The sequence below is a fragment of the Oryctolagus cuniculus genome, chromosome 3, assembly GCF_964237555.1.
Source record: "Oryctolagus cuniculus chromosome 3, mOryCun1.1, whole genome shotgun sequence".
NCBI lineage: Eukaryota > Metazoa > Chordata > Mammalia > Lagomorpha > Leporidae > Oryctolagus > Oryctolagus cuniculus.
Genome location: NC_091434.1, coordinates 81,774,144 through 81,791,237, shown reverse-complemented (window position 1 = coordinate 81,791,237; position 17,094 = coordinate 81,774,144). Strand labels below are relative to the sequence as shown.

The 17,094-nt window shown below is 41.1% G+C and overlaps 1 protein-coding gene across 7 annotated transcripts in view; it reads right to left on the bottom strand.

Moving 5' to 3' along the window:
• Window positions 1-17,094, bottom strand: part of ITGB6 (integrin subunit beta 6) — a 158,961-nt gene that overhangs the window by 64,720 nt on the left and 77,147 nt on the right. For all 7 annotated transcript variants that reach the window (XM_017342884.3, XM_070070781.1, XM_051849508.2 and 4 more), the window contains 3 exons: window positions 9,328-9,493; window positions 7,626-7,787; window positions 4,227-4,322 (listed from right to left, as the gene is read on the bottom strand). In XM_017342884.3, the coding sequence (XP_017198373.2) occupies window positions 4,227-4,322; window positions 7,626-7,787; window positions 9,328-9,493 (424 nt within the window). The remainder of the gene's footprint in view (window positions 1-4,226; window positions 4,323-7,625; window positions 7,788-9,327; window positions 9,494-17,094) is intronic.

Below are 17,094 nucleotides of genomic sequence, written 5' to 3'. Positions count from 1 at the left end.
GTGGATGGGACCATTCTCTCACACAAATGCCATAGAACAGTAAGAGAATAGGCTAAAAATAGCAAAGGGGTCCAATTTTTATTTTTTCTCCCTCTTATTTTCCCTGCCTCCTTTCCTCTCTTGCTGTAGTGAAAGGCTTAAAAGAGTAAGAAGAAAAAAGAAGCCAACTAAAACTGGGTTATTGATCCTGGAAAATTGAAACGTGTATATTTTCACAAGCCACACAAGAACATCAGGCTTGTTACATATGAAGAAACTCTAGGGTCAATTTCCAAAGATTTTTCACCAAAATAAAGATATTTTAATTTCATTTTTTCCACCAACTTTTTGAAGTTCCTTCATGTCGCAGCTGCTCTTTATGCTTGTTTTTAGGTCCAACAAGCATCAGTCTATCAGAGGAGCAAGTAGTTCAGTTTCCTCTCGGGGCCCACTCAGCAGGCCGTGGCGCTCCTCCAGAGGCGTGATCTCATGGAGCAGTGGGCGAAGCCGCAGCCTGGGACGCTGGTATCTCCTAGGGGTGCCTGTTGATAAATCCCAACTGCTCCACTTCCGGCTCCACCTGCTCACTGTGAATGGCCTTCCTCAACCCTAACGTGTATTTTTAACACACAACTCCAAGTCCCTGTTTAGAATGTCAATTTCAGAAAAGATGAGGTGCTCTTATTGTACCTTCTTATTCATTCAATAAATAGTAGAGCAGACATTTGGCATAGTGGTTAAGACACCCCATGAGACGCCTGCATTCACATTGGAGTCCCTGGGTTCGAGTCCCAGCCCCACTTCCAGTTCCAACTTCTTGCGAATGTGCACCCTGGGAGGCAGCAGGTGATGGCTCATGTATTTGAGTCCTTGTCACCCACGTGGGAGAGCCGGACAGAGCCCCTGGCTTCAGGCTGGCCCGGCTGCTGCAGTGACTGGAAGCGGATGGAAGTTGGCTTTTTTTTTTTTTTTTTTTGGTCTGTTTCCATTCCTTTCTCTACCTCTCTGCCTTTCAGATAAATAAATATTGAAATTTTTAGATTTAAAGAAATAATAAATGTTTCCTGAGAATTTACTGTGATCAGTAATTGGCTTAAAAGATGAAAAGAAAGTTGAGCAAAACCCACTGATCTCCTCAAAGAGCTAATAATTAAGGGTGTTTGTCTCCAGAGGAAAAGCCCCCGTGGTGGTATAAAATCCTGCTTTTCCCCTTGGCCTTTGTGCTGTCGCTACACCATGCTGTCCTACTCACCATGGGGACATCACTCAGTGGTCGCAGACACTGGTGAGTGCACTGGAAGTATCCCCACAGATCTAGTTTTTGTTTACTTTCTAAGTGCTATGTTTCAGCATGACATCATAAATACCAGGTCTTATCATAATTATTGTAATTAACTTCACAAAAGTTGTCTTCTCCAGCCAGATGTAAACATTTTGAAAAGATACAGGGTATTTTAAAGTTTTTGCAAATAACCCAAGGTGATTAATAATAGGGCTTAACAGTATGGTGAAGAACCTTGCTTTTTATCTCACCATCTCCCTGGAAAGGAAAGACTAGTCAAATTAGACAGTGGGGGGTTAGTAGCCTGATACTATCTTAATGTAAATGAGCAGTCAACGTTTAAAAACAACAGAGGAGATACAATTTTTTTTTTATCTTGCGTGATTGAATCCTGATTCAAAATGATATTTAGCACTAGAATGTAATATACTACCCACTGCTCAGCCGATTATCTATCATTATGTTTTGAACCCTGTAATTGGACAAACAGGAAGCTATTCATAATAATAACTTTGTTGAAAATCATGTCTTTGCTGGAGTCTGGGTGCACACTGTAGTCACACTGAACCGAAGGCAGAACTGCTTACTTTATCTTTTCTGTTGTTTGTGCATCTTGGTTACAACAGCACCACCACCCACCTGGGCTGTCTACAGCATCTTACCAAATTACTTAAAAAAAAAAAAAAGTTCAATTTCCCTGCATGCCGTGAGCATGCAACATAAATCTTATTTGCTTCTACATAGGGCTGACATTGAACGTAACCCATCTACTGCCTGCTGTGCATGCCCATAACTATGCTCAACACACAACTCTGCTGAATGATTTTCCTTCTGGAATTTCCATTAGGTCTAACCACTCAGTTGCTGTATTTTTCCTATCACTGGTTTTATTGTTCAATGATTCTTCAGTAGTTATGTTCCTTCTATCATAGCTCTCCAAACATCGGGTTGCAGGGGATCCCAGCACACCCCGGCCTCCTTCTATGAGTTTTAAATGGAAAGGCAACACAAGCCATTATTGGTCTATTTTCGGTTTTCATTATCAATGAAACAAGAGATCAGCATTTGCAGGCTGCGTGAAGCCCACAGGGAAACGCACTGTTGCTGTCATTACCTTCACCCTGGGCTGCCACCTGCCCCCGCTGCTGCAGGTGCAACGATGAGCCCACGCGTACAAAAATAAAATACCGAGATGACCAGAGCAGAGAGAAGCCGCTGACCCGCTCCCCTGCACGGCTCCCGGAAAATGTCCCTTTGAAGTGAGTGGAGCCTGCTTGGTACAGATCATGGATCACGACAGAACATAGAGTCGCCTCCTAATGAGATTAGTAGGCAGGCAGAATAAATGCCCTGCTGTAACATTAGAGGCAGCCTTTAATCTGGCGTTTTCCTTGGAAACGATCCTGTCTTTAGCACCGGGGTACTGCGGATGCAACAGCTTACCTCCAACGGATTCTGTTTTGCCGCGGAGTTATTTTTCATCTTCCTCTGCCTTTTTAATAGCAGTTTGAGGAAGGCGTACAAATGAGTTGTGAGTCTCAAGACTATTACAGAGTGAGTTATGGGGGTGTGTGTTCTTGATCATCGGTCAGCTTCCCCGGACTGCCCTTCGAAAAGTTCCCTGTGACTCTCCCTCCCCCTCCAAGCGGGATCGCCGCTGTGGAGGAGGTGTTGTGACTCCTGGGGTCCTCTCCTCCAGCCATAAGGATCAAAGACAGAATAGGCGGGCTATTGTACTTGCAGGTGTTTTTTATTTGAATCTTTCCTGCAGCTCTACTACTTAAAAACTACTGGGAACAAGTATCCTATATTAAAAAGCCTTGAGAAAACGCCTGGATCAGGTGAACCCACATGATCTCTGGGTAGAACAAAGGGCTCGAGAGTGAAGCTGGACTGTAGGGGACTTGGTTGGTTTGCACAGAAGGCACCTGGGGGTACAATATCCTCCTCTCATTAAGCATGCAAGATAGCATCTCTTCCTGGACCCTTTCCACAGAACTTGATTGAAGTCCGTGGGCTGCACTGTCCTTACAGTGAGTAGCATTTAATCAGAGCCTTCTGTGAAATAATCTGAGTTTCATGAGCACTGAAAAAGTCACCAAACGAGTGAAGAGGGCCTTTTAAAAGCAATGATGGAGCAGACTGCCTTTAAGAGTATTTGAAGCTTCTATTAGGAGTGCAGACCATTGCATTTCTCTACATTTTGTAGGGCCCATGCTAACGACGCCTTACTTCTCTTGAACAGTGGGTAAGAGGTAGATTATTTGTGAGTAGCCCGACCCGTAGCATTTTGATCTATCATCTTTGATAGGCTAGGCAGAAACCATAGAAGTCTTCTGTTTGCTCCTTCCCTCTACAGTCTACACAGTGTGGTTCACACATTTAATTTCATGGAACGGTGCCCTCTTGACAATGGGCGTTTCTTTCCAGACTCCTAAATTGTACATCAGTTTACTTTAATGGAGAAATCATTGTTTGGCCCAATTTAACAAGGATTTTCCTTTGATTTTCTCAATTGCTTGAGTTGTGCCTCTACATGTGTCTTTTCTATGTATCTAATTTGCAAATGTCAGAGAATTTAAAATCTATTCTCCCTCCATTCCCATGATTTTCTCTGTGTTCCTTTGACTCCCTTCTCATCAAATGAAATATCAAAAGGAGATAGACTCCTATTTCTGTAAGAAGGCCCTCTGTTTATTGGCACTGTCTTCCAACTCATCTTTTTCATTTCCATAATAATTCTTCCTTGTTCCACCCTATCTATCCCCCTATTATTTTTCCACCTTCATGATTATGGTCTAGATTGCAAGAAGTAAATGCCTCCACTTTGCCACATGCCCAGTGTATCTGATATGTGTTAGTGGTTATCTAATGACCTTCCTGTGTGTTCAGCTCAGAGAGCTAGCCTTAAAATTTTACAACACATAATCTCCCTCAAGGAATTTCTCAAATCATGTTTGCTTACCTCATACAGATGAATTTGTTCTTGGGTTACAGCAAAGATCAGGAGCACATTGTTTTGTACCAGTTTATCAATGAGTTGTCCAATCGTTGGATATTCCTAAAGTCAACATAGACTTTAAGTATCATCTTGATAATAGCTTGTAAAATAAAATAAAGCAAGCAATATTTATTTCCAAGATACTTCACTGAGTTTGGCATCTCAGTGCTCACAGGCATTACTTGTAGAATTATCATTATTCATTTAGTTGGTTTAATAATTATTTCCTAAATCCAGTAAGTCCACCTAGTCTTTTTTTATTTTTATTTTATTTTATTTTTATTTTATTTATTTTTTTGACAGGCAGAGTTAGACAGTGAGAGAGAGAGAGAGACAGTTATGGACAGTGAGAGAGAGACAGAGAGAAAGGTCTTCCTTCCGTTGGTTCACTCCCCTAATGGCCACTACGGCCAGCGCCGCGCCGATCCGAAGCCAGGAGCCGGGTACTTCTTCCCAGTCTCCCATGCAGGTGCAGGGACACAAGCACCTGGGCCATCCTCCACTACCCTCCCAGCCCGCAGCAGAGAGCTGGACTGGAAGAGGAGCAACCGGGACTAGTACCTGGCTCCCCAACTGGGGCTAGAACCTGGGGTGTCAGCGCTGCAGGTGGAGGATTAGGCAAGTGAGCCATGGCGCTGGCCCCACCTAGTCTTAACAGAGTTCCTGTCCAAGTGGCATATTAAGCTCTGTCACTTGTTGGCAGATGACTTGAAATGTATTTAAAGACTTAGAGTGTGTCATGCTTCCCTGGGTAGAGGAGTGCTTCTTCTTGTAGGTGTCCTAGTCTGCTAATAAAGCAGACTAGAAATGCTATAGTTGAGGGAAGGGCAGTCAGACCATGATGCAAGCGACGGAAGCGACTCTTGCAGTTCTGAAACTCATCCTGGAATTGGATGAGGTGGCATGAAGGTGGTGGGAAGGACAGTGTGCTGAGGAATGACTTTGCTACAATTTCCATTGTCTGGTGTGAGGTATTCCTGTGTTCGTTCTCAGGTTTGGCCTTATCACCTTCTTAATATCTCAAAGTGTTTGTATAGGCTCCTGTGATATTTTCATGAGACAATTGAAAATATTTTGCTCTTCTATCCCATTGACACATTTGTGCCAACTGAAAGAAATTAAAGAATAAAGTCATTGATTATCACATTTGAAGATGGACTTTACTTTCCACATCTGGAAAGCATGGAGCACATTTGTCATCATGGGAGTCCAAATGTGGATACTGTATAAAAAGGGAGTGGCCTATAAATAATTAAACTATGAATATGTCAGTCACTACGAAACTCAGCCAAAGTAAAGGGACACTGATAAAGAAGCCCTCCTGTACACTAATGTGGTGTTCATACCTTATCCAAAGTCTTCTTTAAGTGCAAAGTTCAAGTGAAGAGACAGGCATAACTTTACCTAAAATACTCAGGGAGGTTATCCAACTGCACCTGTGGCTGAGTAATATGTGTTTCCCATCACATTTGGGTTTTATTAGGAGAGACATCAAGACATCAGGTACTGTACATCTTCCTGAGTTTGACATGTGCAGTTGCCTCTGCTTTCCAACTGCCCAAACGTTAAACATCCTTCATCCAAAGCCTAAATCCCTCTGATGCTGGCCATTCCTCTCCACATATTCCTGCACCTTTCAACTTTCTCTCTCTCTCTCTCTCTCTCTCTCTGTATGTGCGTGGCCAAGATTACACCATAAAATTCACCTAACATTTGCCTTTCTATTTGAATCAGATCTGTCCGTTTGATCCCTGCAATTACATTGTAAGTTCAGGACCAGGAAGCTTGTCCTAGTATTGGGTGGCTCCAGGAATCTAGCCTGGTGTTGAGTACATAGAAAGTGCTCAAAGAATCCAGGGAGGCACGGAAATGGCCCATGGCTCCTGTCCGCTTGTGGCGACCCTGATTTGTTTACTAGCTGGGAAGATCAGTTAGGCAACAGGAGTGTTGGCTTCCATGATCTTGCTGTTTTCAAGAGGTCTTTTATAGGATGTTTGAAAAGTTTGCAAACCAAAAAAAAAAAAAAAAAATCATGAGAGAGCAATCCATTTCTCACAGTTTCCTGCCCTTCTTTGACTAAAAGACAAAATGTGCCTATCCTTACTGAAGTTGTAATACAAAAAGCCAGATTATGTGATTAAAGAACTTAATGTTTGGAAAATACTACTGATGAACACCTAAGGGAAAATATTCTTGTTGAAACTTAGAAATTTAGGTCAAGGAGTGATAGTGAGTAATTTATAAACTATTAGAGTTTGAGGGAAATAATTTTTCCAGTTGGCATTAGAATTTTGAGTCTCTCTCATTCCTATATACACTTCTACAAGAGAGTCATTTTAAGAAGTCACAAATTCTATGAACCTTATTTTCCCAAGTGTTATGTGAGGGATAATATGACCTTCCCAGGTTGCTGCTTCATAATTCATTTCTATTTCAAACACTAGTGGACACCCACTGTGCTCCATGCACTGTGCTATCAGGAAACAGATCAACCAGTGTGGCCCTGAGGAGTGTGCAGCAGAGAAACACAGGTGGTGTCACTGGCACATTCCCGCGCAGAGATTTTCAAGAGGACCTCTATGAGTGAATGTGAAGAAGCGATGCATGGAAGCACTGGGGCCTGGTGGAGGCCAAGGAAGGCTTCCTGGAGGCAGAAATGACGGAACTGGGTTTTAAAGGATAGTTAGGAGTTTCCCAGCAGGTGGAACGGGTGGGTGTTCCAGACAGAGGAAATAGATGTGCACCAGTGCAGTGACTTCCTAATCTGTTCAGGGAAAACCTGACTACCTGGGGTTCTGCTGAGAACTGGAGGAGATCAGGCAGCCAGAGAGCCCTGCATTTATACCTTGTTTTACAAAAGTCAGATGGGCTTTTTTCTTGGAATGTCACTGGCATTTTTTAAATGACAGAAAACAAGCCAAATGTTCCTGGCCACCAACCCAGCAGTACCTGAGTGTTGGTTTCCCATGGAAGCCCGTTGTGCATGGAAGCATGGTATGATTTCAGGATCACCATTGATGGCAGCCCTTTGGTATTACCGTCCTGCTCTGGGCCATCCTTCTTGGGCTGTGATTCAGACAGAATGAGCTGCCTGTATTGCTATTTGCTGGCCCCACGCCCTCTAGAAGTTTTGGAGTTTCTGGGATGGCATGAGCCAGAGGAGATCAGAGTTCTCATAGCCTCACCACCCACCTGGGTCTGGGAGGAACCTCTAATGTGGTGAAAATTGAGAAAGGAGCAATTTGTTCTTTCCAGGTTAGAATATGTGCACCGCTCTCACCAAGTGTGTATTCCTTGTTGTGTTACAGCAATGTTTGCCTCCCCGTGACCCCCCAAACAGCACACAGTGCAGGTTATACACACCAAGACCGTTGACATGGAGTATTCATTCTTGCTGTCCAAGTGACAGAGCCCGTCGTTAGGAATGACAATGCCTGCCAGTTTGCTGTCCATTCCGAAATGAGAATCAGCATCACTTACGAAGACCAGGAGGTGGAGGGAGTCGTTCCGCCAACCAATTTTTTCCTACAGTGAGAAAGAAGTGAGTGGCACTGAGGACAGGCAGGTATTTCTTAAGCGTGGGTCAACTATGCTTGGACACATTCAGATTATTTAAAAATATTGCTGTTCTATCTATTTTAGGCTTTTTTTGTCTAATATGAGTTGATTATAATAATATATTAAAAACATGAAATTCTGTGACATTTGCTTTTTCCAGGCTAACATTTTCAGATGATTTACGCTTCAGAAAAAATTGTTCCACTATAATCAGTATTCAGTTGATCTTAACTTTTACATAGTTAATTATTTCCATGGTCCAGCTTTCAGTTACCAAAAAAATGAGAAGAAGGGGTAAGGAGGTTGCAGATAAATCCAAATGCAAGCTGAAGCAAAGTGAATCAGAATGCAATGCAAAATAAACTCGAGGGAAGCTTGTTTCATTAAAATGTCGCCCAACATTTAGGCATAGATTTCTCTTTCTGATGATGTCATCCGAGAATTATAAACCTAATATAAGGATAAGAATTGCTTATCAAAGGATGGCTCCAAGGTCCTGCTAATTAAGATTGTCTGCTGTCTGTGCCTTAGCAGAGCTCTCCCTTTAATTAAGATTAGTCCAGGAACTAGTTGGGCAGAAGCTCATCCTGGCTGCTCCATCCCACCTTATCCTTTTCCTTCCTCCTCTAATTCTTTGCCCCTCCCCCTACCTTCTCAGAGCTTCTGCTCTGTTTCCTGATATTAACTATGAAGAGCTATTGTTTAAAGACAAGGCGATCATTCTTGTGGATACTTGTTAGATAGTCAAGGGTTCCTGTGATATTGTAGAGATAGGGTGACTTCTGATGTTTATTTCATTGGTTCAAAACATTAGATATATAATCATCTGTATAGGTGTACACTAATACTAATACCATGCATTTTAACTTTCTTCATTAATGTTCTGCTCTTTATTTTTTTACCATGTATAAGTCAAAAATTAATCTAATTTCTGTCTTTAAAAATTGCTCACACAACAGTTTTCCCAACACTATTACAATTTTAGACTATTCAAGTATTAGTCATAAAAATTGGTCTCCATTACAATTTGGTTGAATTTAAAATTCAGGTTTTTTTCATAATAGCTATTTATTTATTTGAAAGACAGAGAGACAGATAGTACTCCCATTTGCTGGTTCACTCCCCTAATGCTCACAACAGCCTCAAAAATGATTTAATGAAGATTTTGGAAGTTGGAACCTGGGGATTCAATCCAGGTCTCCCATGTGGGTGACAGGAGCCCAGTTACTTGCATCATCAGCTGCTGCCTCTGGGGGGCTGCATTATGAGGAAGTTGGAATCAGGAGCCTGAGCCTCGAATCCAAACTAGGCACTCAAGTGAGAGACATGGGTGTCTTAACCTCTAGGCCAAATGCTTGCCCTCGGATTTTGTGTTTTAAGAAAAATAACAAATTTAGAAATCTAGTGATTGAAGGGAAAGTAAAATTCACTACATTTTTCTAAGTAGATTTGTTAATAAAAAATGAAATTTATGTCACAGCATGAAACATGGCTGTGCTCAGCATACCTTACACACAGCAGCTTGCATAATTGCATCAAATCCACCTTCGGGTGTGTCAATATTAGCAGAAATTTTCTGATTCTTCACAATTACATTGAATCTTTCAGCATCATTGGTCAATGGCAAAATGTGCTTGAATCCAAATGTAGGTAAGCAGAAGTATGGTATACTACTGCAAAAGTAAGACATAAAAATATTCTGGGTAAAATATGATGTACACACAGTTAGTAGATCTGAGAGCCTAGCAATATTTCAATAAATGAAAATTAATTTTTCCCAAGGACCTCACAGAAAATTGGCCATGAGCCACATTATTAAGGTTGTTGTCATTACCTCTCTCTCATCCTTTCGGTGTTGACTGGACTAGCAACACCTATTCACGGATGACTTACTTAGACCATAGGAGCTATCATTTCCTGGCTCCAGTTCAGGTAACAGATAATCAGGTGGTCAGACTCCCCCTCCTGTGTGTGTGTAATTACTACCTTCTTTTGCTTCCCAAACAAAATCCATCATTAAGTTTACATGATGACAACAATGACTTTGTACTCTGATACCTCAAGCTGTCACCAAGTATGAGCCAAATTTTAGCAAGGAAAGAGGGGAACCTGTCTTCTTCCTCCTGTATGCCCAGCTCTACCTGCCAAGGAACCACAAATCAAACTAAGGCTCTTGATTCTAGAATCTAACTCTACCAGAACCAGAGGCTTCATCTGGATCCCCGACATGGGTGGCAGGGGTCCAAACACTTGAACCAGCTTCCACTACTTTTCCCAGGCCATCAAGCAAGGACCTGGATAAGAAGTAGAGCATCTGGACATAAACTGTTGCCCGTATGGGATGCTGGCATCACAGGTGGTGTCTTTATCTGCAACTCCATAATGCTGGCCCTCATTTTTCTGCTTTTTATTGATAATCTCACTGATTAAAATGTTGCCCAAGGCTAATGCTGAAGTGCTCTTTAGTGTCCCTAAGATGTCTTTGATATGCCTGATGGAGAAAATACAGGTGGGGTAAGCTTTGCTCAGGCATGATATGTAGTGCTCTTGTCTGAGTGTCCAATATTAATGAAAGGACAATATCTGTCTCTAAAGTTATCTACAACCAGAAACATACAAAACAAGGCTGTATCTTGACTGGTTGATGAAAATGATGTGTGCAGAGGCTTAGGAGCATTGGTTCAATTTCTGGTAATTCAGTGCCTGGAGTCTATGGACTGTGATTACCACATAATGAGAAGTGACTATGCTAACCAGAATGGCTGTGGATTCTTTCACACCGAGCGGTGATGCTCCCACTGGGGCCAGAATGCTGGTGTCTGTGATGGTAGTCATTTTCTTCCTGTCAGATCAGAATCCAATATGCGCCCCTTCCCCCCACCAAGTTTCAGACCAAAGGGAGCCGGGGAACTCGTGCCTGAATGGCACACCCCAAGATGTCTGAAGACAGCCACCTGCAGAATGCATGCTCAGGGCCTTAGCTAGACCCCCTGAACCCCTACCTGCACTTGACTCCCTCAGCTAACAGAAGTTTCGGAAGCTCTGGCAGCCAGCAGGTCCGGAAACTCTGGCAGTGCCTTCCTAAGGCTCCTGGATGGATGTGTCCCACACTTTTGCCGGCATGACCCCCTCTTTCTCTGCCATCTCCTAACCCACCAGGCCTGTCTGTTTTTCAGCCGTTCAGCTATTTGGTGTAGTCAGCTCAGCAGCGAGCCTGTCACTTCCAGGTCACTTTTCATATTTCCTATCTGATTCATTATTCATAACTATAACTCTCAGAAGGCAATCTTATTCTGAAATTTTTAATGTCAGACATCAAGTTTCATTGAAAATCTAAAGAGCCAGCCGCAGATAAGATCTACCTAGAGCAGTTATTGTGAGGCTTGAATGAGATAAAATATGCAAAGCACACAGTGTAATGAGCTTTTCAGAGTAAGTGCTTAATAAACATTAGTGTCGTTTCTTACATAACTCACTTCACACAGAGTCTAGCACAGAGCTGAGGACAGATAATGGATTTGGCTGATGATATCCCTGAAATCATATGGTTTTTCCTAATTAAAATAATAATGTATGTTCATTAAAGAAAATTTGGGTTGCATATAAAAAGTATGAAGGTGAAAATTAAAATACCCATTTTGATGCTTGTGAGATGTATCATGGTTAACTTCATCATCTTTCTGTTGCTGAAAATTATTTTGAAAATCTTTCTATAATTAAATAATATACTGATCCCTCTACATACATCTGTGTAAAGTATTCCATATCTTTGCTTAACATAAACTCTTTTGATGGGAACAACTAAGTTACTATTTTACCTGTACTAACAAACTTCTTCACCAGCATTGGTTGCCATTTCTGAGATTAGTGGATAAGACTACATCATTTAGACCAAACTGAGCCAGCTGCTTAGTTTAAAATGGTATCTGAATGTTATTTTTAATTTTTGTTTTATTATTACTAATATTGAGCTGTTGTCTGTATTTATTGCCGATTTATGCTTCCCATTTTTGTCAATTGCCAGCTCATATCCTTTGTTCATTTTCTTATTAGGATAATTTTTATTCTCTAATTTAATTTGATGAACTCATCATATTAATTTTGTCTTTGTAGTATGTGTTTTGGTTACAATGTTTTTGGATATGCACCTTGAATACATTTTATACAAATTCCCCCATCCTCAAGTATGAGAGCTATTTTAAAGTGTGATAGGAGGAAGAAGTCTAATGCTTTTTAAAAATAGCCTATTAAAAGCAATAATTTTGCATTTGTTCCAATTAGCCCTAAAGAGCTTAAAGTAGATGTAGAGTGGTAGAAATGTGTTATATTTAGAATAGAGGGACTGAATGTTATCTGTCCTTGGGCAAGTGAATTAACACTGGTGGGTCTCAGTGGCCTCATACATAAAATGGGCATAGCAATAATACCTATTTCACAAAGTTGCTGGGAAGAGTACGTGAGATAAAAAGTATACAACTGCATTCAGTGTGCCATTGTCCTTGGGTTCCAAATATTCTTGGAAATTGTTCTTTCTTTTATTCAGGACTGTTGGTTCACATTGTACCAGAATAACACAGAGCCAAAGAACTATCTATCTTTTGTAAGAAATTTGCATCTGTAAATAAGATAATTATAATTATATTAATATAACTCAATGGGATATGAAATTATAATAAACATCTGATGGGAGCCCATAGCTAGAACAAAGCAAAATGTCTGAGATGGGTCACAGCAGGAATTTTGAGTGGAGACAGCCACTGTTTTAGTCACAGTCCTTTTTCTAACACATGCTTGCCTTTGCTTGATGCTCTCTTGGTATAGCAATGGAAGGAAGTAGATGTTTCTCACCAAATGACTTGATTTTGAGTCCCTAGACAATAGGTTTGCATTTAAAATGCAGGATAATTAGAAAACAAAATATAAAGGAATATCATTTTCAGTTTTTGTTATAATTTTGAAAAAAATCTATAAAATAAAGCTGTACTGATATAGACCAAAAGCTAACATCATTTTCTTCTGAGTGGGGTTAGAAATGATTTCCATTTTCTCCTTTACGTCTGTGTTTTCACATGAGCTTACTAGTTGCAATTAAAAAAACTATAGTTTACTCATATTGTTATGTGTACATTTGATGTTCAGTTTCTTCTTTTGCAGAACTACAGTGAATCCCTTACTAAACAAACATCACAGCGTATGTGGAAGGATGTTTTAAGAAAATTCCTCGGGGCTGGCGCTGTGGTGCAGTGGGTTAACACCCTGGCCTGAAGCACCAGCATCCCATATGGGCGCTAGTTCGAGTCCCAGCTGCTCCTCTTCCGATCCAACTCTCTGCTATGGCCTGGGAAAGCAGTGGAAGATGGCTCAAGCCCTTGGGCCCCTGCACCCACATGGGAGACCTGGAGGAGGCTCCTGGCCCTTGACTTCGGATCAGCGCAGCTCCATCTGGGGAGTGAACCATCGGATGGAAGACCTCTCTCTCTCTCTCTCTCTCTCTCTCTCTCTGCCTCTCCTTCTCTTTCTGTGTAACTCTTTGAAGGAAAATAAATAAAAAAAAAAAAAAAAGAAAACATGTTTGCTTGTTTCTGTATCTTGGACAGCAGCAAAAATGTAAAGCACTTTCAGCATTCTTCCAGGGTGAAATCAATTTTTAGTGACCCCCTGTGCAATGAAAATAAACCAGCTGTTCCAAAGGTGTTAGAGATTAGATTAAAAGAGTGGTTTTTAGAGTGTGGTGCAGACTTGTGGGAGTCTGAGACCTCACTGGAGGCCTTGAAGTCCAAACTATTTCACAGCAATGCGAAGCTGTCCTTTCCCTTGTCGCTTGCACTAACCATATGAAAGCTGCAGTGAATAAACTTGTTGGTGCTTCAGCACAAACCAAACAAGAGTTCTAAACTGCACTAGCGCAAAACTGTACTCGTCGTCCTCTTCTTTGTTTATCAGCCAGAATTCACCATAATAAACACAAATTCTAGTTTCACTTGATTATCCTTGATGAAGCAGTAAACATCATTAATTGTATGAAGTTTGCATCTTTGAATGCATGGATTTTTTTTTCCCATGCATGGGAAAAAATACATGGAACATTTTTGTCGCACACCAAAGTACAAAGTTGATAGAGAAAAAAGCATTCATGTGATTGCTTGGGCTGACCTGGTTCTTTCACAAAGCACCATTTTAATATGAAAGAATGATTGACAGCCATACTATTATTCCAGCTTAAGTATTGGGCATACGTGTTCTTCCACGTGAACAAAGTGAGACTGTCATTCAAGGTAAACACCTACCAGTGTTTGCTGCCAATGATAGAGCTCAAGGTGACTCAAAATTATAACTTTGGAAATTTTTCATCTGCTCCTCACGCAATTAACAATATGCCCAGTACTTCCTAATACTTCGACTTTTCTAATGAGATTGGTGGTGATATTGATAAATCTGAGCTTTTAATATTGGCTCATGGAATTTGGACATTCTGAATTGTGAGCCGATATTTTCCAAATGACCAAAGCATCATATTACAAAATCAAACACTGGTAAAAGAGCCATACACAGACAGGGAGATGGATGTTAAGGTAACAGAGTATGAAGCATGCATTGATATTGTTTTTCATTCCACATTGAGGCTGACTTTTACCTGTCTTGTTTCAGTGTAATATCAAAGAAGAATGTCCTTAGTCACTGGAAAAAGCTGTTAGATGCTTCTCTTTTTTCCAACTAAATTTCTATGTGAGGTTTGACTTTCCTCATGGAATTCAAGTAAAAACGATTGTAACGGTTTTAAGTGCAGAAGCAGGTACAAGATCCAGCTATGTTCTATTAAAGCAGATGCTTAAAAGACTTATAAAAATGTGAAAATGTGAGAGTGCAACCCTATTTTAGAACAGAAAACTTTCTGAGTTGTTTTTGTTTCGATAATAGTTATTTTTCATTAAAAGCATGTTATAGTCGTATGCAATGGGTTTTTGATTTTAATTACTAGATGAATCAACAAATGTTTCCACTTGCTTTCAGCTTTGCTGTCTAATATGGTGATTATTGACAGGTACACTTGAGTATAACCCATGTAAACTAAAGCTTCGGGGATCTTAATTTTTAAGTATAAGGCAGGCTTGAGATGTGAAGTGCTTCAGGACCACTAGATTCCAGCAACTAGGGAAACGTTAATAAGTGTTAGTGAGAGAAAGAAGAAAACTGATACTTTTTTTGAATCTCTAGTATATCCTGAGTCATTCAGCTCTTGTGGTTTCCCTGGGGAGAGAGGGGGTCACTATCATGACCATTTATAGGGAAAGAGACCGAGCTCAAAGAGCCCATTGTTTGCCCAAGGTTATGACTTAAACCCAGGTCACAAAAATTCTGTGGCTCTTCCCTCTGACTTCTCACTGTCTTCCTAATACGGACGGTTTTATGCTATAATTATAAAGTTTAGTTCAATCAAAAGATTGACTTTTGGGGTTTAGTTTGATCCGTGTGTGCTTGTGTGGGAGGAGTGGTGCTATCTGGACAGAGAAACTGAGAGAATTAGGGCAGTCAGGGAAAAGGAAAACATAACCATGCAGAAAAAACAAAAACAAAAACAAAAAGCTTGCGATTTAGCAACTCTGATGGTAAATTTCGCCAGCAAGAATGACAGGAGGGCCCTTGGGAAATAGAATTCACTGAGCCCCCAAGAGATCAACTACATGATCTTCCTTTGGGGCCCCACATGCTGTGCCCTGTGCGGCGCTCTGCTCTCTCCGCACGCACACTCTGTTGCTGCTAAGCACCTACTATTTACTGAGAGCTCATCATTCATGGTCAGGCCCAGTGCTCGATGTTCCTGTTCCTTGTCTCAGCCAAGCCTTACAGTTACTCTGTGTGATCAGTCTAGATATTCCAAAAGCATAAAGGAAGCAACTGTACACTTGAGGGGTGAACCTACCCACCCACAGCTGCATTATGAGTGCCCAGATGAATCAGGGCTGCCTGATCCAGGGCTGCCTTTGAAGCCCCTTGGGACTCACCCCCTTGCCATGTCATGTGCTGGCTCCCCCAGAAAACTGCTGCTCCTTTGAGAGCGCGGACCAGATCTTTCTGTTTGTGCTACCAATGCTTGGTACATAGTTGCCGCTCAGTAAATTAGTGTTGAGCCAATGAATGAATGAATGACAGAGTGACATAAGAGCCATACTGCTTTCATCTTCTAGAAGCCTGATTAATAAGCTTATTATCATTTAAAACAGAGAGAGAGAAAGAGAGAGAGAAAGAGAGAGAGAGATCTTCCATCTATTGATTTACTCCCTAAAATTTGATTAAGGACAGGGCCTCACCATTAGGTCAAGATGCTAGGCTGCCAATTTTGCAAAGCTTTCCAACCTTGTTAATTTTAATTTTTTTTCCTGATAACATTCTCTACTGATTGTCTCCCATGGAGTTATTACACTGCATCTTATCTGTACCTGTAACAGGAAGGATGATTTTAAACACACCCCAAGGCAGAGGTAGCACACTGTCATTCTAGATGGAATTGTTCTTGTCTTTGTACTGAAGTTCATTGCAGGAGAAGGACACATACTATGTCAAAGTAATAAATATGCATTTTAGACAGGTACACTATTTATTATTTTAAAAAGATCAAGAAACCTTAAAAATGCTTTTATATCAGATAATAAAGAGATTGTTTAGAACCAAGCTTGGGTGTTGGCGCAGTGGTATAGCAGGTAAAGCTGCCGCCTGCAGTGCCAGCATTCCATATGGGTGCCTGCTCAAGTCCCAGCTGCTCTTCTTCCTATCCAACTCTCTACTAAGGCCTGGGAAAGCAGTAGAAGATGGTCCAAGTGCTTGGGCCCTTGCACCCTTGTGTGGGACCCGGAGGAAGCTCCTGGCTCCTGGCTTTGGATTGGTGCAGCTCAGGCCATTGTGGCCATCTGGGGAGTGAGCCAGCGAATGGAAGACCTCTCTCTCTGTCTCTCTGCCTCTGCCTCTCTCTAACTCTGCCTTCAAATAAGTAAATAAATCTTAAAAAAAAAAGAAAAAATGGAAAGAAACTCCCCTAGGGGAGGATCACATTTTAAAAAAGAAAAGAACTAAGCTTATTTCCTTTTACAAATTAATCAAATAATAGTTAATAATCAAACCTTACTATTTATTATACAGTATTTTCAAGGGTACAAGTCATTAAAACACTTGATGGAAATCTGTGTTCAGTGTTGTAGAAACTGCTGGAGACCTCTCTAGTATCTGCTTTCCTTCCTTACTCACAAATTCTGAATTTTGGAGCGGCGTGTATTTCCTT